This window comes from Syngnathus floridae, chromosome 17 (assembly GCF_059516105.1).
Source record: "Syngnathus floridae isolate MCC-2025c chromosome 17, RoL_Sflo_1.0, whole genome shotgun sequence".
Lineage (NCBI taxonomy): Eukaryota > Metazoa > Chordata > Actinopteri > Syngnathiformes > Syngnathidae > Syngnathus > Syngnathus floridae.
Genome location: NC_142429.1, coordinates 8,882,211 through 8,902,470, shown reverse-complemented (window position 1 = coordinate 8,902,470; position 20,260 = coordinate 8,882,211). Strand labels below are relative to the sequence as shown.

General features: G+C 40.7%; 2 protein-coding genes across 6 annotated transcripts in view; both read left to right on the top strand.

Moving 5' to 3' along the window:
* The window catches only part of cacna1ha (calcium voltage-gated channel subunit alpha1 Ha), a 62,536-nt gene extending 43,885 nt beyond the window's left edge, over positions 1-18,651 (top strand). For 4 of the 5 annotated variants that reach the window (XM_088358285.1, XM_088358282.1, XM_088358286.1 and 1 more), the window contains 28 exons: positions 33-196; positions 257-451; positions 1,256-1,407; positions 1,523-1,708; positions 1,792-1,909; positions 3,084-3,239; positions 3,939-4,026; positions 4,122-4,393; positions 4,476-4,847; positions 5,411-5,514; positions 5,602-5,725; positions 5,948-6,016; positions 6,273-6,457; positions 6,795-6,921; positions 7,043-7,168; positions 7,351-7,440; positions 7,725-7,917; positions 9,296-9,447; positions 9,568-9,677; positions 9,767-9,900; positions 10,337-10,407; positions 10,775-10,853; positions 11,361-11,482; positions 11,964-12,122; positions 12,192-12,332; positions 12,402-12,570; positions 13,305-13,462; positions 13,533-18,651. In XM_088358285.1, coding sequence (XP_088214411.1) covers positions 33-196; positions 257-451; positions 1,256-1,407; positions 1,523-1,708; positions 1,792-1,909; positions 3,084-3,239; positions 3,939-4,026; positions 4,122-4,393; positions 4,476-4,847; positions 5,411-5,514; positions 5,602-5,725; positions 5,948-6,016; positions 6,273-6,457; positions 6,795-6,921; positions 7,043-7,168; positions 7,351-7,440; positions 7,725-7,917; positions 9,296-9,447; positions 9,568-9,677; positions 9,767-9,900; positions 10,337-10,407; positions 10,775-10,853; positions 11,361-11,482; positions 11,964-12,122; positions 12,192-12,332; positions 12,402-12,570; positions 13,305-13,462; positions 13,533-14,822 — 5,306 coding nt within the window. In that variant the 3' untranslated portion in view covers positions 14,823-18,651. Of the gene's footprint in view, positions 1-32; positions 197-256; positions 452-1,255; positions 1,408-1,522; positions 1,709-1,791; positions 1,910-3,083; positions 3,240-3,938; positions 4,027-4,121; positions 4,394-4,475; positions 4,848-5,410; positions 5,515-5,601; positions 5,726-5,947; positions 6,017-6,272; positions 6,458-6,794; positions 6,922-7,042; positions 7,169-7,350; positions 7,441-7,724; positions 7,918-9,295; positions 9,448-9,567; positions 9,678-9,766; positions 9,901-10,336; positions 10,408-10,774; positions 10,854-11,360; positions 11,483-11,963; positions 12,123-12,191; positions 12,333-12,401; positions 12,571-12,764; positions 12,954-13,048; positions 13,135-13,304; positions 13,463-13,532 lie in introns of those variants that run through there. The other variant, XR_015853448.1, reaches the window with a different exon arrangement.
* A 135-nt stretch (positions 18,652-18,786) lies between these two features.
* grin2aa (glutamate receptor, ionotropic, N-methyl D-aspartate 2A, a) overlaps positions 18,787-20,260 on the top strand; it is a 69,852-nt gene continuing 68,378 nt past the window's right edge. The window contains exon 1 of the mRNA XM_088358287.1: positions 18,787-19,144. The gene's annotated coding sequence lies outside the window, so the exon portion shown is untranslated. The remainder of the gene's footprint in view (positions 19,145-20,260) is intronic.

Below are 20,260 nucleotides of genomic sequence, written 5' to 3'. Positions count from 1 at the left end.
AAACCTCATGCAACATGTGACCCCTCTCTCAGGTCACCAGAGTTTGCTGTACCAGCTGGCAGGGGTGATTCCCAGTCCTCTCCTCCTGGAACTTCTGAGCTGCCCTCTCTGTGCACGCAGTCTGGAGACCTTGGAACTGCAGTTGGGCGACTCGGATTGCAAGGGAGAACCCGATGGACTCCACGACTACCCCCAGGTGACTACAGATGGCGAACACGGTTGATTAGTTCCTTTCTCTGAAATTATCCACTTTTAGGGAGGAGATCTGAGATGCTGCAGAGGTCGGGGCAGACGACCCGGGCCTCCGGAGTTCAAGAACAGAGCACTTCGGGCGTGGATGAAGTTCAAGGAGAAACTGAAGAAAATAGTGGAGAGCAAGTACTTCAACCGAGGAATCATGATTGCCATCCTCGTCAATACTCTCAGTATGGGGATAGAATACCATGAGCAGGTACGAGCGCTTTCGGCAATTTGGTTTACATGACAACCCAACTGAATTTTGTCTTGTGTAATCAAAAATGTCTGGTTGTCCTTTGTGTTCCCAATCTCTCCCTGAATGTCTCCAGAGAACGTGTTTGCTCGTAATTGTGTCTCTGCCTAAGCTCCTGTTAGCGACATTAGCAAGCTTAGATGTTGCATAAGTGTTCTACTCCTTCATTATTCCTTTTATGAGCGCATACTTGTGAGCAGAGCTGTAGGAATGTTGGAAACGAGACAAAAGGCGAGACGAGACCTAAACAAAAATCAGGATGTTTAAGTTTGTAGGGTATTTAAAGTATGTTGGATAGGGGTCAGAAAATGGACGATTGTATTTGTTAGTCAATTGGCTTACTGTCATGGTGTGCCAATTATCATTTATATGATGATCGCACTCAGATAAATCCCTGTAAATAATACAAATGATAGAAATCATGGAGACTCGAGAGCTTGTGGATAGTTAAATAGAAATGATTGCACTGCAATTTGTGGAAAATGATAAACGACGCGCTATAGTCGACTGTTAAAGTACCACGCTAGCTCTTAAATCATCGTCGCTGAAGATTGAAAGCCTTTTGTTACGGCTTGTCAGTTAAAGTCAATGTGAACACACCAACCTGGCAAGCACCTATAAAGTGTTTTTTTATCATGGATGGTTTGTTCAATATTTCAATGACTTTAAAAAAAAAAAAAAAAAAAATTTAGAATCACCTTAAAAAAAAAACATGTAGATTGGACAGTCATCCTTAACCTATTTTTTATTTTCTCATTCCCGCAGCCGAAGGAGTTGACGGATGTGCTCGAGATCAGCAACATTGTCTTCACCAGCATGTTTGTTTTGGAAATGGGATTCATGATTTTGGCTTTTGGCCCCTTTGGATACATCCGAAATCCGTATAATATATTTGACAGCATCATTGTTATCATCAGGTACATTTTCAATTTGCAATTTTTGGGCAGAAGCATCAGAAGATTGTAGACAAACGATAAAATATATATATTTTTTTGCCATTTATAATATGTACAAATGTCCTCTCCTTCTCAGCGTGTGGGAGATAATTGCTCAAGCGGGCGGCGGGTTATCAGTCCTGCGTACTTTCCGCCTGCTTCGAGTTCTCAAGTTGGTTCGCTTCCTTCCTGCATTGAGGAGACAACTTGTAGTCCTGATGAAGACGATGGATAATGTAGCAACCTTCTGCATGCTATTGATGCTCTTCATCTTCACATTTAGGTAGGTAATAATTCATAAAGAAAAAATATTCATTGAAATCAATAAAAACAATACATCTGTGCTGATGACATCTATCTCTGCAGCATACTAGGTATGCATCTGTTTGGTTGCAAATTCAGCCTTCAGACAGATGATGGCGACACCATTCCTGATCGCAAGAACTTTGACACTCTGTTGTGGGCAATTGTTACCGTATTTCAGGTAAGTGTAAGCAATGACAACAATAAGAATTAAATTAAATAAATTAAATTAAATTAAATTAAATTAAATTAAATTAAATTAATGATAATAATAATAATAATAATAATAATCATCATCATCATCATAATAATAATAATAATAATAATAAAAGGATCATCTATTTGCAATGAGGTATCCAATATACCAGAAATATGCTGCACCACATACTAAAACGTTGCACAGACAGAAGCATTTATTGTACTGTGTATATCTACCATCAGATAAAACTCTGTACCTACTGTACAGCCAGAGATTGTAGATACTGAATTTTAATGACATAACATCCAAACATCCTACTTGTGTGTTCTCTCTGGAACCATTTAAGGCACTTTGAGTGTCATGCTATTTTTACAGCGCTCTTGGCAAAGAAATAACATAACTCATTTTGAATCTTCTCAAAAGTCAACATGCCATCCAAACTGGGAATGTGAAACTTAAGTATTGTGTCTATGTGCTCACATATATCTATCTATATATAAATAAGATGCATCCTCAGCTTCTTCGCCAAGCTCTTCTCATTAATCAAAGGCTGACAAGTACATTGTTCTTAGGTGCACCCACCACTCTTATCTTATTTTGTGGAGATATTTTTCTACTTCTCAGGCTTAACACAGAGAAGCATTTATGCAGACGTGACTGTCATGTGCAGGAGAACTATATTCTCGTACTGTACTTTAGTAGCCGAAACACTAACAGACATTCAAACACACGCCAAGCTAACTGCAGTGAAATAGCGCCCTGCCACGGGCTTTGAGTGGGCAGCCAGCTTTCATGCTGCATCATGAACACTGTCCTACTTTTAAATGCTTTCATCTCCGGCATTGGTTTAAAAGCTACTGCGCGTAAACACGCACGCTACACATGCACACTCGCTCGCTAGACCTTGCTTGTCATCTTACAGTAATCCCTTGTGGGAAAAGTTGAAGTACTGCTGCGTGTCGGCAGTAAAAGTAGCTCTTCTCAACAGGAAGATCCCTTGAGTACTGAAAAAGTGGCAAAGTTCCCAAGTCTTTATTTTTACAGTATTTTTTCTCTCATTTTGTTTTTTAAATCCCTCAAAACTTTGCAGTTAGGGTCTTTTGTTTCACAGATTTGTGACATAATAGGTCTGAATGAGTTTTTCTTGAACGTGCAGATTTTAACCCAGGAGGACTGGAACATGGTGTTGTATAACGGCATGGCCTCCACCACCCCATGGGCGGCTCTTTACTTTGTTGCACTGATGACATTTGGGAACTACGTGCTTTTCAACTTGCTGGTGGCCATCTTGGTTGAAGGCTTTCAGGCTGAGGTGAGTAGCATTATTGTTTTGATTTTTAATTTTAATTTTAATTTTTATTTTCATTTTTCATTTTCTATATTCCTATTTTCCAATTTTCCAATTTTTCTATATTTTTCTACTTTTCATTTTTTTATTTCTTATTTCTTCTTACTTCTTACTTATTTCTTATTTTTCATTTACTGTTTTAAAATACATAAGATCCGCCCTATTGGAATCGGGCTAACCATTTTTTCTCAACACAACAGACAATTGCTCAGCCAAAGTGGGTTTATTATGGTAGCATTGGGCGAGACAAGAGAGAATAGATTTATGTTCTCTTCGGAACAACAACTCTTTTTTTTTTCTCTCAGCGGTGTGCAGTGTAATGGCCTCGTCTTGCTGTTAATAAACTCCCAGTTGAGCCATGGCGGGGCCACAGGTGCAGCCTCTCAATTATAGAAATGTCACATGAAGTGAGGGATCACTGTTTTTAAAAGGGGGCAAAAGGAGGAAGATTACTGTCGAGCGGTCCTGCAAACTCGAATCAATTTGGAAATCAATCCTTCCCCTTCCACCCTGGTTACATTGCGTACCCCTGAAGCTCAACCGAAGCGCTTTGAATCTGAAAAGCAATTCATTTGTCCTCTTGACATTAACAGTTGTTTAAAAAAAATAAAAATACAAAGAGAGAACGGCTTATATTGAATTTAAATACAATGTGTGTCTTAGGGTGATGCAAATCGCTCCGAGTCAGATGATGACAAAAAATCTGACAACTTTGAAGAGGATGAGAAAGTAGAGCAACTCCGAGACACGGGTAATTGAAATGTTGCCTTTCATATTCATCTCACCTGATGACAAAAAGCCGCATTATTGCATCTGAAAGAAAAATCTCACCTGTTCCTTCTACAGAACTGAAAATGTACACGCTGATGATGACGGCCAACGGTCATACCGACCCACGCGGTTCGATGGCTCCTCCCATAATTATGCGAACAGCCGCCACACCCATGCCTACTCCGAAAAGCTCTTTAGGCTTGGAGTCCTACCTGGAGGATGACGTCATGGCTGCAGAAGGAGTTCTGCAACATGGAGAAGTCGGATCACCTGAAAACATCCACCAAGAGTCTCGTCGTGGAAGTGCCACCTCCATGGATGCTTTAACGTGTGATCAGAGATCTTTGGTGAGCTTCAAACCAGGGATTGGTTTAGGACACCCGATGAATTATTTTATCTGAGTCGTCGTTATTCCTGTAATTCCTCCAGAGCCATTTCAGTCCAGCACGCCGTTCCCCTCTCCTTCCTCGTGGATCCAGCTCATGGGGGAGCCGTCGCTCCAGCTGGAATAGCCTGGGAAGAGCACCGAGCCTCAAAAGGCGAGACACTAGCGGAGAACGAGAGAGTCTATTGTCCGGAGAGAGAGGAGAGGAGGAAGAGGGTGTGGATGACAATGGTGAAGCTGGCGGGTACGATAACAGGATCCAGCCGGATCCATTGGAACTGCTACAGGCGTCCACTCTCTGCCCGGCCGTCGGGGTTCAATATGGTGACTGTAATGGCGGGAACATGACTCATAATTCTAATGTGAACATTCACGCCAAAGAAGACTCCTTGCCTGAAGACGACACTGATTATGAGGTAAGTTGCTACAGGTTCTGGATTTGTTCAGTGTGACCAAACCTTAGCCTCGATTAGCAGAAATTTTAGAATATCTATTGCTGTTGCAAGGTGGCTGCAAAGTACTACTTTTGCCTGAATGAGACTCTTCAGCTCTCTTCATCAATCAGTATCATGGTGATACAACATGGCAGCAAAGTTCTACTTTTGTCTAAATGAAGCATCTTAATTGACTTTAACACAGTTTATTAGTTCCAAGATGCCACAAGACGGTTCTGCTTGGTGAAGTTATCGTATTTTCCGCACTATAAGGCGCACCGGATTATAAGGCGCACCTTCAATGAATGGCCCATTTTAAAACTTTTTCCATATATAAGATATATACATTTGGCCCGCGGGCCGGACTTTGGACACGCCTGCTATAGTGGCTCAATATTGGTCCATATATAAGGCGCACTGTTGGCTTTTGAGAAAATTGGAGGTTTTTACGTGCGCCTTATAGTGCGGAAAATACGGTAATGTATTCACTTGGATGTGTGTTGAATAGCAAGCTGATGTTGACATGTAACCTCTGACTCCTACAGCCTTCCTTTTGCTGCATGATCAAGAAAGAATTCATCAACATGAAACCTCGCTGGTGCAAAGAACACGAAGAATGGACGTTGTACTTGTTTTCGCCGGAGAACTCGTGAGTCTGTTTTTCTTCTTTTTACTGTTCAACGTGTCTCCTATTCATTTGCTTGAAATTGTTTGCTTTATTTGTCTGTCTGTTTAGATTTCGTGTGTGGTGCCAAAGTGTGATCTCTCACAAAATGTTTGACCATGTGGTTCTGGTTTTCATCTTCCTCAACTGCATCACTATTGCTCTGGAAAGACCTAATATACAGCCACACAGCAATGTAAGATGGAATGATGGAATCTGTTTCATGTTGACTGTAAAATTGTTATAAAAGCACAAAAGCAAATAATGAAATCTGTACTGGAGTGAGGACTACAAATACAAATCTGGTATTCATATTTTTGCTTGGTGAAAAATGTGATAGCCCAAATGTTTTTTTATCTGATAGTTTAATGCATTGCATCCTGAATCCATAATAATCGTAATCTTTCTTCACCTTTAGGAACGGATGTTTCTCAAAGTGTCCAACTATGTTTTCACTGTGATCTTCCTAGCAGAAATGACCATCAAGGTAATATCAGTGTTTGTTTAGCCATACTTTGAAGAATGGTGTTGGCACAGTCACATTGAAAAATTTATTTTATATTTCTGGACATTTTTTGGATTTTTTTTAAAATTACCCAAGATATTAATTAACCACTTATTTTTATTTAAAATAAAAAACATTTTTTTTAACTTGACTTAACATAGTTTTAATATTCAATTCTATTAATATTGGTATGGCAATTTTTTTTTGTTGATTTTGTGATGTTGTGTGCTTCTGTCAGGTGGTAGCGCTCGGGTTCTGTTTTGGGAAGCAGACCTACCTTCAGTCCAGTTGGAACATTCTGGATGGTATGTTGGTGTTTGTGTCTCTCGTCGACATTCTGGTCTCTCTGGCATATTCTGGTGGCAACCGGATCCTGGGCATCCTCCGAGTTTTACGCTTGCTACGCACATTGCGCCCACTCAGGTACATCATAACCATTGATGCATTTGTAAAATCCGATATGTCCTTAAAGGCAACCCAAGTATATGCAATCATTATTATTGTTGGTCATAAAGTTTGACGTATTCTTCTTACTGTAAAAATCCTAAATATTTAATACATATACCAACCTCATTACTTTGCAATGTAATTCTTTGACATACATTCACAGAATTAAATAATAGTAGTTGTATACCAGCAATGAATAAATAATGTAATATGCAATAATATGAGCCACAGAGGTTTTTATTTTGTATTGTGTGAAGTAGCTTTTTTAAGTCACACCAAAAATGTTTGGCTTTTATTTTTTTGTGTATTTCAGAGTGATCAGTCGGGCACCAGGATTAAAATTAGTTGTGGAGACCCTCATCACTTCTCTTCGGCCTATCGGCAACATTGTCCTGATCTGCTGCGCTTTCTTCATTGTGTTTGGCATCTTGGGAGTGCAGGTAGTTTTAAATCATTTGTAAATCTACACAATTAAAATTATAATTTGGACAACCTGATGTTCTTGAAATGAATAGTCGGATGGAAAATTAATTAAAAAAACCTTCTTGGTGTATTCTCTAGCTTTTCAAAGGGAAATTCTTCCACTGTGAAGGTCTTAACACCAAAAACATCACCAATAAATCCGACTGCCTGCAAGCCAACTACAGCTGGAAACGAAGGAAGTACAACTTTGACAACCTGATTCAGGTATGACGAGAAAAAAAATACAGAATGACCGTTAATGCCTGGCTTTAAAAAAAAATAAAAAATACTGCAAGTGGTTTCAGAGAAACCTTTGAAGTTGGCAAATAAATATCAACACAGGGTTTTATGAAAGGCGGACAAGGGGGCTCCAGTGTGTTGACCTTCAATTTTTTTTTCCACTCCAGGCTTTGATGTCTTTGTTTGTCCTGTCATGTAAAGACGGCTGGGTCAATATTATGTATGACGGCCTGGACGCGGTAGGAGTGGACCAACAGGTAAAGTGATGACTCAGAATATTATCTATGGCAACCATTTTATGATTTTGAAGAAGAGTTATTTTTAAAATTCTCTCTAAATAAAGTCGAGTTGAGTACGATTTAATCCTACGAAAATGATGCTATTTCTTTCAACAGGCACAAAATAATTAATCATAAATAATAATATTTTTTATTAAATTAAATTAAATGAAATTGTTATTTTTGGTCTTTTTTTTTTTTACTGTGACAAAACCACTGGAATCAACCAATTCTATTTCAACTTGATTCTCTTGTCTTTTCAGCCTGTGAGGAACCACAACCCATGGATGCTGATCTACTTCATCTCCTTTCTGCTCATCGTCAGCTTTTTTGTCCTCAACATGTTCGTGGGCGTGGTGGTGGAGAATTTCCACAAGTGCCGACAGGACCAGGAAGAAGAGGAGGCCCGTTTACGGGAAGAGAAGAGGCTCAAAATCATAGAAAAAAAGCGCAGGAGTAAGGAGAAGGAAGGGGCTGGTCGGTAGTCTATTTTTCTGAGCACTGCCTGCTTTCAGAGCCTGATAATAATAAAAAAAAAAAACGAAATGAAGGGAAATTTCAGACGTCCGTTGAGTTTTACAGACTGGCAAGCTCACACTAACAGTGGTTACTGACAATTTGTGGGCTTCACCACTCTGTCGCATGTCATTGCATGACTGCTGCCCTGCATGCAAAATCACAGGAAATCCAATCTTGCATTCCAATCATCCATTATGATAACACGTGCATGCCAAAACTTAGAAAACCAAAACAGCACACCAAATTGCCAACCCAAAATGTTCAATCTATTCCAATGTTTTTTTTTTTTTTATAGTGAGCTTTCCCTGCATGTGTTAACAATCCGGGCGCCTACTTTGCTTGTTAGCGTGTTGTGAAATTCAGTTCGGTCAAATGGCAATGTCCCCTCGTCCTTCTTTGAGGGAGCCAGAGGCATCTCGTCATTCGGGTAGGACATTTCCTGGTAAACATGCTTTGACTGGCAGACTCAGAAAGATAGCAGATGCTGTCACTGCTATATAGTGTCATGAGAACATATATGAATGTGCAAATCAAGAAGATCTCAAACACACCACCTACTGCAAAAAAAATACTCTCCTGATACGTTAAGTCAAAATGAAAAGAGGTCAATTTCGTTATGCCACACAAAGGCAGTATTTGGTGTGATCAATTCATCAAATGTTTTTGTCAAAAAAAAAATAGACTGCTGAGTGTCGGCAATTCAAATGTGGCTGCTGGGTCTTCAACTTCACAGTCCTGATCCAAAAATTTCCTAACTAAGCAATTTGAATATCCCCACATGACAAAAAAAGAAGTGGAGATGATGGAGAAAAAAAAAACTGTGTTGTTGAACCAGCCCATCATGAGCCTCCTCAGTTATATTTGTTTTAACTCAAAGGCATGTAAGCACGTTGGAAATATCTCATATCATTCATATGGACATGTCATTGCGCAATCCAAACTAGATCCAAGTTACTCAATCTGGGTAACTTTGATTAAAACAGTTCATTGACTTCTGTAGTTCAAAGCCATTAATAATTGCTGATCTAAACCATTTTTAAAATTCCTATATTCGAGGTGTGCACTGACTGACTGTAGGGGTAAAAATGACTTTTTTTTGGGGGTTTTATTTTATTTTCTTATGTAAATGTAACTAATGAACTGGACTTGACTGTATTGCAGAAGACTGTGATGCTTTCTGTCCTTTTCCCTGCAGCTCTCAGTGCACACCACCGTGATCATCATATGAAAGATTCAAACCATCAACACACATTTGATTCCCTCTCACATTTTTATTTTTAGTGTGTCACTCTTTGTGTCTGTTCCTTTTCACCAGAAGCCAAACAAAGGCCCTACTATGCGGATTACTCCATCCAGCGTTTGACTATCCATAGACTGTGCACCAGTAACTACCTGGACCTCTTTATTACCTTCATCATATGCGTCAATGTGTTCACCATGAGTATCGAGCACTACAATCAACCCCAGGTAAGCCCGCCTCATGTTTACACAATCATTCCAGGCGATATGTGAAGAATCCAATTTAAATTCATAGTTTTCTGTTCCATTGCAAATTGTCGCGAGATGATTGTTTATCTGTGTGTCCAGTATTTGGTGGTGGTTTTGAAGTACTGTAACTACCTGTTTACCTGCATCTTCATCATCGAGGCCCTTCTTAAACTTATGGCGTTTGGGATACACCGATTTTTCAAAGACAGGTAACAACAAATTGATAAATGACAGCATTTTTTTATTTACTTCCTAATCCATGCCAGAGATATGGAATAGTGTAATTTTGTCATTTTAGGTGGAACCAGCTGGATATTGCTATTGTGGCTTTATCCATCATGGGCATCATCCTGGAGGAGCTGAAAATGAGTGCATCGCTTCCTATAAATCCTACCATCATCCGAATTATGAGAGTGCTCAGGATAGCACGAGGTAGACGCGCACACACAGCAGCAACTGTTTGGATTTTGACACAGTTGTTCCTCCAGGAAATAATGGAACGAAAACTAATCTGCTATATACTATACATATGTATAGTGACAGGAACTGGAAAAGCTATTTTATTTTATTTTTAAAATACTTGAAAGTCAAGGTCTGGCACCTGAGAGGTCCAAGTATATTTCAGGGTGTGGGGTGCCCCTGTGCCCCCCCTTAGTTCCGCCAGTGGTGACAGGTCAGTTTTTCAACAGATTGCAGAAGAACTATTTTAAAAAATTTTTCTTTGTGTAGCTTTTTCTGTTTATTCAAAATAAATGCTGTACCCAGCTAGATCGGCAACAGAAATAATTATGTTTTCCTTTGTGAATTGAGAAATCTTTCACCAGTGTGAAGTGCACTGTTGAAGGCATCTCCACTGTTCTTTTCTCAGTACTTAAACTCCTTAAGATGGCCACAGGCATGAGATCTCTACTGGACACTGTCATGCAAGCTCTGCCACAGGTAGGTAATTTATTTTTATTCTATTTATGGCCATCCGAGAGGATTTCATGCCCGGTTTGGGCAGCAGCTTTAAAGTGTATGATGTTACTGACTCGATTGCTCAGCCGTTTTCTAAATGTCACGTGCAGATGAGGTTACTGAGTGCAGAAAAAAGGCACAAAGAAAAAAAAATATCAGGAAACATTCTGATACTACAATAGGGAAATATCAATGTATGCACCTCTTGTTAAAATAAAGTATCAAATTTCTCAGAACTGCGATGAAGAGCAAAAAGTGTTAATTAATTGGCTAAAATCTTTAGTCCTCTACAAAAGTTAATCCCACCTCGCTCTGTTGGAAGAGGAACTAACATTTCTTTTACCTCCAGGTGGGAAATCTTGGTCTCCTCTTCATGCTGCTTTTCTTCATCTATGCCGCCCTGGGAGTGGAGCTCTTTGGCAAGCTTGGTACGTCAAAACACATCACTCTACTCCCATCTGCTTCTGTCACGATCATATAACGAAGCTGTTCTGTGCTGGAAGAAAATAATATTTATTTACAAATTGCTTTCTCTGTAGACCATTTTCATCAAATACATTTTTTTTATCAGACGAAAAGACTGAATTGGGAGCTGATATTCTTGTTTCCAAAAATTATTTTTAAGATTTTTGGGTGCTCCTCAAAGACATTTATTTATTTATTTATTTATTTATTTATTTATTTATTTATTTATTTATTTATTTATTTATTTATTAATTAATTATTTTTCTTTTTTTTTTATTTCTGCAACTGAAAATATTACTAAATGAGAGCAACTTCTAAAATAAGCCAAAGGCGGTTCTGTTGGTGTGAGCCAGCTGGAGCTTACTTTTTTTTTTTTTTGGCATCCTTTCGGTTCATTTGACTTTGGCAGGTCCACTCTGTCCATGTTTGTGTTCGCTTACCGAATAAAACTCTGCTTGTGTGTTTCTTAGAGTGTAACGACCACAACCCCTGTGAGGGTCTGAGCCGTCATGCTACCTTTGAAAATTTTGGGATGGCCTTCCTTACGCTTTTTCGCGTATCCACGGGAGACAACTGGAATGGCATTATGAAAGTATGAACACACATTTTTCCACGCACTTGCACACTCACATGATAGAAATGACCTCCAAAACCAATTATGGACTAATAAAGAACTGAGCAGTCTGAGCACTTTCACATCTTGACTTTTACTTCACCAAAAAATGTAATTCATGATGGTTATCCCAGACAATCATATTAGGGAGACAATGTTATTAAAAGACAAGGGCAATATTGCGAACCAACTTCAAGATGGTGCTCAAATACTAAATAATCAGTAGATTAGAAAGGAGCACTGAAGTCTTGAAGTTGCATGAGTGGCTGACTTCACCTCGTAATAACGTCAAATAAAATACAAAACAATACAAATTGCTTTAAATTGAGCAAATATTGTGCTTTTTAAATGTAGGTCAGTACTTCTGGTAGTGTTTAGGTCAGCAGCAAATACATTCCTGGCCTTGACAGCTCACCACTGAATCAAGTGAACATTTTTGTGGAACTATTATTTTCCTCAGGACACATTGCGAGAATGTCTTCCAGAGGAGCTTCACTGTGTCTCCTACCTGCCGTTGATCTCTCCCATATATTTTGTCACCTTCGTACTCATGGCCCAGTTTGTGCTGGTTAATGTGGTGGTGGCCGTCCTGATGAAGCATCTAGAAGAAAGCAACAAGGTATGGATGGAGGTTTGCAGTCTGATATTATTTTAATAGGCCTTAAAAATTTCCCAATCATTTTTATAGGATGCAAAAGAGGATGCAGAAATGGATGCAGAAATTGCCATGGAAATGGAGATGGAGAAGAAACGTAGTTCGAGCATTTCTTCCCACAGCTCAAATCCAGGGACCTTTGTTGGGCCATGTCCACCACAATCTCCTGGCCAGGTAACAGCCGCCTCTCATCTGTTAGTTGCTGTTATGCATTTAATAACTGGTCTCTGTCGCCCTCTAAAGGACGAAGTGGTGAAGTGCAGTGAGGATGCGCTGCAAGTTTCTGACAAGATGTCCGTATCCAGGATGCACTCTCTGCCAAACGACAGCTACATGTTCCGACCTGTGAGACCTGCTAGTGCTCCTTACCCCCTCGAAGAGGTGGATGTCAGTGCTCAGGAGCAACATTCAGGTAAAGTGTTCTGTGACATAATAATAATAATAATAAAAAAAAAGTCTGGTCCAATACTGCACCAATGGGACTTCATCACCTTTTAATACTATCCTAATGCCATCATAATTATGAAAACTACCAAATTAAAAAAAAAACATCACCAGAGCTTGTTAGTGAATGTAATTGCCCAAGTCATTTTTTTATGTTTTCAGAAAACAGGAAAAAACATAACAAATTCAACAAAAAATGAGAGGCCAAGGCGGCACAGTGGCGCACTGGTTAGCATGTCGCTTCACAGTTCAGAGGTGCAGGGTTTGATTCCGGCTCCGGTCTTCCCGTGTGGAGTTTGCATGTTCCCCCCCGTGCCTCTGGTTTCCTCCCACATTCCAAGAACATGCAGGGTAGGCTGATTGACCACACCAAATTGTGTATAGGTGTGGTTGTGAGTGTGGTTGGTTGTTTTTGTATGTGTGCCCTGTGATTGGCTGATGACCAGTTCAGGGTGTGCCCCCGTCTACTGCCCGAAGTCAGCAGGGTTAGGCTCCAGCATGTCTACGACCTTCATGAGGAGAAGCGGTTGAGGTAATGGATGGATGCATAAGAGTCCAGTTAGTTTGACTCAGAAACAATACAGGAATTAAATTAATGGACACATTTTGTTAATATAATTAGCACATGGCCAAAATGTGTTAAGATGGTCCCTATGTATGATTTGGTGCACCATTCCAAACCATCTTCATCTGTACTTTCAGGCTCTCTGACTTCGGTCCATTCACAGCCGTGTGAGAGTCGCACTCTCCTGCAGGTTCCTGATGTTTCCCCCGTTCACCCGCGGCTGCTACCTTCCGTCAACCTGCCTCGCATCGCCCCGCCCACACCGCACCCTTCCCCTCGGCCCCTACGCAGACAGGTGAGACAGTCCTTCACACTTTTAGCAACCTGTCAACTCTTAACAACTATTATCGGATTTGATTTTGCAGGTTTCAGTTAATGTGGATTCTGTGGAAGTCCAAACTTGTGAGCAACAAGAGAGGGCGACCCCTGTCCATCTTCCTCTGCCATCCCCCTTATCACATTCTCCCCGTACCCCCGCCCCATCTCCCCTGCCTCCTCTCCCTCCCTCCTCCCCCTCGACTCTCTCCCGCCCACCCTCCTCCCCTTCTCCATTCCCACTCCCTCCAGTATCTCCTTCTCCTCTCCCACCTATAATCTCAACCTCCCTCCCTCCTCCACCGTCCTCCCCCTCGCTTCTCCTCCCTCCGCCCCGCTCTCCACGCTTCCCATTACGCAGCGCCAGCCTCCACCGGCCCAGACCGCCCTCCGCCGCCTCCCTCTTTGACCCGGCTGACGAGGAGGTGTGTCACATCACCAGCTTGGCCCGCCACCGACAGATTGCTGAACTGGAAGGCGGACAGGAGAGCGGAGCGAGAGCAGGTCGAAGCCATTCCCTCTCTCCATACACCGACTCCACCTCGTCGCCTCCTCCCTCTTTATTACCCCGACCGTCCTCCAGGAGCCCGCATGGAGCGGAATCGATAGACCGGGACTTTAGGAAAGGCTTCAACGTGGATCCCCAGGCGTCGTTATTGTCCGCCGGTTACCTTGAGGAACATCGGCGCCACTCCATCGCGGTGTGCCTCCCGCAAGACGGCATCCCCGGTGATGAGCAAAACTCGGAGTTCCACAAAGGAAAGAGCAATTTCCCGATGAGGGTGCAGTCAGTCGGAGGTGGACACCGTAAAAAAAAGACCAGCCCCCCTTGCATATCGGTCCACCCGCCTTCAGAGAGGGAGAACCCGCCCTCACCCCCGAAACTGGCCGACTGCAGCATGATGCTGAGACGAAGGACGCCGTCTTACGACTTACGACAAGACGTCGAGCCGCACTCGCCCATGCATCGGGCGCTCACGCCCGTCCAACTCCAAACGCCCACACGCTCGCTCACACCCTCGCCGGGCTCCACGCCCGCATACACTCCACCGCTCCCATCATCCCCCACGCACCCCCCCATCCCAATCAGCCCCAACATCTTCATCCAGCCTCACGCACCTCTCGTCCCGAGACCTTTCGTACAGACACGCCCCATTTCGCCCGCCGCCAGGCGCTCCGCCCTTGCAAGGGACTGCATCCCCTTACCCCAATTCACTTTTGACCAACCACAATCCAGATGCTTGTCGGACGCAGATCCTGCGCCGTGCACTTCACCTTTTGACAACAAACTGGGAACCGGTGCTGGATTCACCGCAAAGAACCGGAGGACCGCCCAATGAACATCAGGAAGAGGAATTCACTGGTCCAAAATCTCCCGAGCTGGAGAACATGCTGACCTCAGGAGTACTGGGAAGAGTTTTTTTTGTTTTTTTTAGAGAGATGCTTTCTTTTGTTTTCATGAATTTGGCAGATCGCTGTCCCGAGACGGACAGACAGACACCGGCACCGACCCATTACCGACACTGGATTAATCCAGCTCCACTTCGGTGGCACCGAACAATGAAGGACTAAAGCCACCTAACTCTGTAGCCAAAGTTCTTTTTCTCTTTTTTGACGCACTGTCCACACCCACGCGAGCCAATCAGGAAGCAGCGTCTGGCTGACAACCTCTGACCTTTTACAGGAAGTGGTTTATGAAGTGCAAGCGTGGGGTGGGATTGTGGGATATGCAACTTCAGGTTTTCTACAGAAGTTCTGCTTGCCCCTCCTCTGCTCCTTGATCACATTGATCCGAGCAGGTGTGTGTGTGTGTTCGAATGAGTGTTTGTACGTTTTTGTACGTCTCTTGTTGTCACGTCGCCGTGTTTTTCTTCTTTCTTGACAGTGAGGGGGAGCAGGACAGAGCTGTAGTGTACGTTTATCTGTGTATTTGTGCAGTGTAAATAAAGAAAATATTATTATTTGGTGAGATTAAAATAGCTCTATCCATATGCACATATTTTTATAGAGATCGAAAGTGTTTTTGCACACAAGTTTGAATTTTTTCCTCCGTTATCCTATTGTGAATGTACGTTTCCTTTCAAGAGAGGAACAGGAACGAAGGAGGGAAAATTCTCCTCCGGCGGGATGACGTAGAGGATTGGATTTTTATTTTTCTATTTTTAAGAATAAGAGAAATCATATGTGTGTGTGGTGTGTCTTCTGTAGTTTTGTCTTTTATGTATTTGGTGTCTTGATTGCAGCGTTCAGGAGTCGGCTCAGTGATACAATTCAAATTGATTAGAAGTTTTACACTCCATGTTTTGCAGAACCAAATAGTGTACCGTATTTTCCGCCCTATACGTCGCACCGGATTATAAGGCGCACCTTCGATGAATGGCCCATTTTAAAACTTTGTCCATATATAAGATAGATACATTTGGCCCGCAGGCCGGACTTTGGACACGCCTGCTGTAGTGGCTCAATATTAGTCCATATATAAGGCGCACCTGATTATAAGGCGCACTGTCGGCTTTTGAGAAAATTGGAGATTTTTAGGTGCGCCTTATAGTGCGGAAAATACGGTACATTATTTCCTTATTGGGGGGAGAAAATCAACAAAAATAAACCAAATCGACTGAAAATATAATTCTATGCCTTTCATCCTTTTGCTGTCCCAATTATATCCAAGCTGTTGCATCACTGAGCCTTCCTTCTGAATCACGTGACCCCCATAAAGTGTTTCTGTACATCTAAAGACAACCAAACTAACTTACTTACTAGATGTGTAGCCAGAGTGCAATAATATTACTATATCTGTATATGGTAAATATCTACACTACATTGATCAAACCACATGTTTATACATACCGTCAGAACTATGATATGAATTTTTATATGAGGATTGGCAAGTTGATGGTACTTCTGGCCTTTTGCATGCAGAGAGTGGCTGGTAGCAGCGTAATGTACTGTAAATTTCTCCAGACGCTCAGGCTTAACTACCAATTGTTTTATTGTAAGCAAAGAGAGCGACTGAGAGAATGATTTGATGAGGAATGGAGCTTCATTTAGTTGTCATCACATACTTGAAAATGCTTTATTGGTGAAACTCTTCTTTTTTTTGTGTGGCAAAATATTTCAAAGCATTTTCAAAGCAGCATGTTTGTGGGGTATGTTAGAGCAGGACTCACACAGCCGCAATGATGCTCATATTGCTAGGAAATAGATTTTAAAATCATCTTCATTCTTTTTTTTTTTGTTTAGTGTTCTGCTTAATTCTTGTGAAAACACATTGCACCAAGCTTTTTGGATGTAATGGCCACAAACTAAACGGGCAGTCAAAAAGAACAAAATCCTAAGCCAAACAGTACATGGCAAAGCACAATATGTATATACTGTATAATATTTCATTTTGTCCATAGTCATAAGCAAGAATATTTATAAATTGTTTAAGGAAATTAATGAGTAAGTAAAAAAAAAACAATGAAGTTGAACACAGATGTTTGCAAACAATTATTAATTCAAGTCATGATATTTGTCAAGCGTCATACAGTATGTCTGGATTGTGTCATTTGTACCCATATTTCCTTCAATTAGAAAATGAGAAAAATTTTAAATAATGCCTTAAAATTTGAAATTGTATTTGTTTATCTTTTCAAAAGGATCTGATCAGTGGCGGAGCTAGAGCGGGGGCTGGGGGGGTGCTTGGACCTCCCCCAGGTGCCAGACCAGGGTTTTGGGTATTTTCCAATTTTTCCAGGATTTTTTTTCCCCACATTTTCAACGCTAACCAAAAGAAAAAAAAAAAAGAATCTTAATCAGCATTTTCTGAAGAATTTTTGGGCTTTGTAATTTTTTTTAGGTTTTGTAGACCCCCCATATATATGCCCCCTCCAAGGAAAAAAAATCCTATCTCCGCCAGTGGTCATACATTGAGTCTTCATTTACTGTTCCATTGCTCTTCTCCAGTCGTGAATTTGAACATAAAAAAAATACAGTTTGTGGTTTCAAACAAGGAAATTAAGAATAAGTCATATTTTTTAAGTCTTGCAGGTCAATCTGTGACCATGGCTTATTTGTTCTTGGAGTTTGTTCTTTATATGTATGTACGGTCTAAAATATAAATGGCTCATGGACGATTGAAATATGATATGAAGATATTGTTGCTGAACGATGGACTCGGGTTTGTTGCTCACTTTCTGCCAAATGTTCTGTTTTGTTTTCATGTCTTCTTGCACAGATTGTTGCTCATGCGAGGTCTTAAGTCTTGTTGGACCTAATGCAGTCCGATCTAATCTACATTTTGCCATAAGCAAACTTCTTGGTTTGGTAGAGTGACTGCATCATTTTTTTGGGGGTAAATTATTATTTTTTACAATTTACAGATCTTTGGATCTCAGTATTTAACTCCTGTTTTTGAGGAAGCAGTTTAGGACTATTGCATGTTCTAATTTAGAAGAAAAAAAAAGAATGGGAAAGAATTATCTGGATGTTTTAGAGATTTTAATATTTGAATATTCAACTGTTTCCATTTGTAGACTGACTACCTAAGCACTGGGCTCTAATTAATTGGTATCTGATATCATACCAAAAAAAAAAAAGACCTAATTCTTTATTGTCCAATGCAATACTGGGTGGTTGCTGTATGAGGACAACTCCTCATTTTACAGTTTTATAGCAAAACACGGAAATCTGTTGGTCCTGTTCTTCAGAACTAACATTCTTTAATAGTTAAGGTGAATATTTTTTAGCTTCTCCTCCTCATACTCTCCACATATTAGAACTTTACAAAGTGGTGACTTGATACAATATATATTTGACTTAGGACTAGCCGAAGCTCTTATGTGCTCTAACAGCCTCAATACGAGAATGATTCCAAAGAAATTTTTGGAAATCAGAATGGGACAAACCACCCCGACGTCTTTTTGTCCCTCCTCACACCCCCTTTGAGTGGCTGGCCCAGTCACCCCTTTAACCCCCAGGCCTTATAAAGAGGGGAGTGGGTGTCTTGAGAAAGTCTGCAATAAAGTTTTTTCCACCCCTGATCGAGCGAGCGAGCGAGAGAGGGAAGGGAAAGAGGAGGCACTCTCCATATTGTATCTTTGATGATTTTTGTGTGACGGCCTCACTGTCCTGGAAGATGTTCCCTGTCGATTAAAGAAAAAAATAGTTTTTTTCAGTGAAATGAAACATTTTGTCTGTTTTTTTAATCCAACCACACTTTATTCCAAGAGATGTGAAAAGTAGCTGTCATTATATGACACCTTACATGGGATGATATCACACAATTACACATAATGATGGAATGCTGTTTGATTAATAGAAAACCGTCAATTGGTATTTCCATATTTCCAATGATAACTAAAAAAAAAAAAAAAGCATTAATTGCATTGGTTATTTCCTGGTAAATTAATTTCTATGTGGAATGTTTGTCATGTGATGAGGGTGTGGCACGTCAGCACAGGTGGAAGTGGTTTTTCAAATGGGGTGAAAGGGCAAGAGCCTACTTTTTGCTGCATGCACGGATAATTGCTTTGGACCATTTTTGGAATCTGCCAGTGGATTATATGGATCTATCGTAATAATAATTGTTTTCTTTTGATGGAAAGTGAAACGACAAGCAGCCTTTTGGGTTGATGAACATTGTGGAGACATGGACGAGAGGCGCAGCATGTCTTGCAAGGTAAAACTAACAATCACCCTTTTATTCTAAATTTAATTACAGGGACAAAAAAAACCAACCTTGATGTTCTTGAAAATGTTTAAAATGCAACTACCGGGCAAAACTAAGGATCACTATCATTATTAGGCCAAGTAATATTATTGCAGTAGTTGAGTCACTGTTTGAAATTGGGTCATTGTTCACTGCGGTTTAGCTTTTGAACGCTAGATGGCAGTATTTGAGCGTCAATTATGTATACAGGGTACTAGAAAGCACATTTTATGAATTTGAAGGTTCAAATCTCGGCTTCTGGTCTTGTTTGATTGATCTCCCAATGCTTGAGTGGCTTTTTTTTCCGGATACAGTAGTATTTCAAAAACAAACATTTAAAATGAATGATTGTGTCTTCGCCACTCTGTCCTTGTATGAATTATTTAACTTTTATTTTTAACAGGCAATATTAATTTCATTACTTCATTGTGGGAGATTTAATCTATTAAAACCAAACACACGTTCTGTGTTTGTAATGGACATCGGGTCTCCCTAACAAGCAAAGTGCTGATTTAAAATGCAGCTCTGCTCCCCCATATCTGACACTAGTCAGAGCTAAAGTGATGAGGCTGACTTCAGCAGTGTCCATTAAAGAAGCAGCTCTCTTTTTTTTGGGCTTAAACTTTCTTTGAAGTGTGACTTTAAAAGATTGGCTCCTACTCATCTCCATCGTGTATGTGTCTGCATGCTTATCTCCTCTTCTCCTCACAAGCCTTTTGCCCAGTTCCAGCTTGCATTTGCACTTTATCACCTACTTTTGCCATTTGAACGCCGTCATCTCACACACTCACCTTGAGCCACATTATAGTTTGAATGAGATTCTTCCCATACAAGTCAATTCGACTTTTTTTTGTCAATGGGAGTTTTGAAATTTGGATGAGTAATGTCGGAAAGATGGTAATTCAACTATGTAGCCATTTTGTGGACTACACAAAAGCTAACCTTGAGGTTGCGGTAGTTATTAAGCAACTTGAACACCAATGATGCAGCAACTCATGTAGACAGACATACAAGAATACTCAGCAAGTAAAAATTCTGTAGCTTCCTTAGTTAAGAAATTTTCAGTTATTATGAATGTCTGCATTG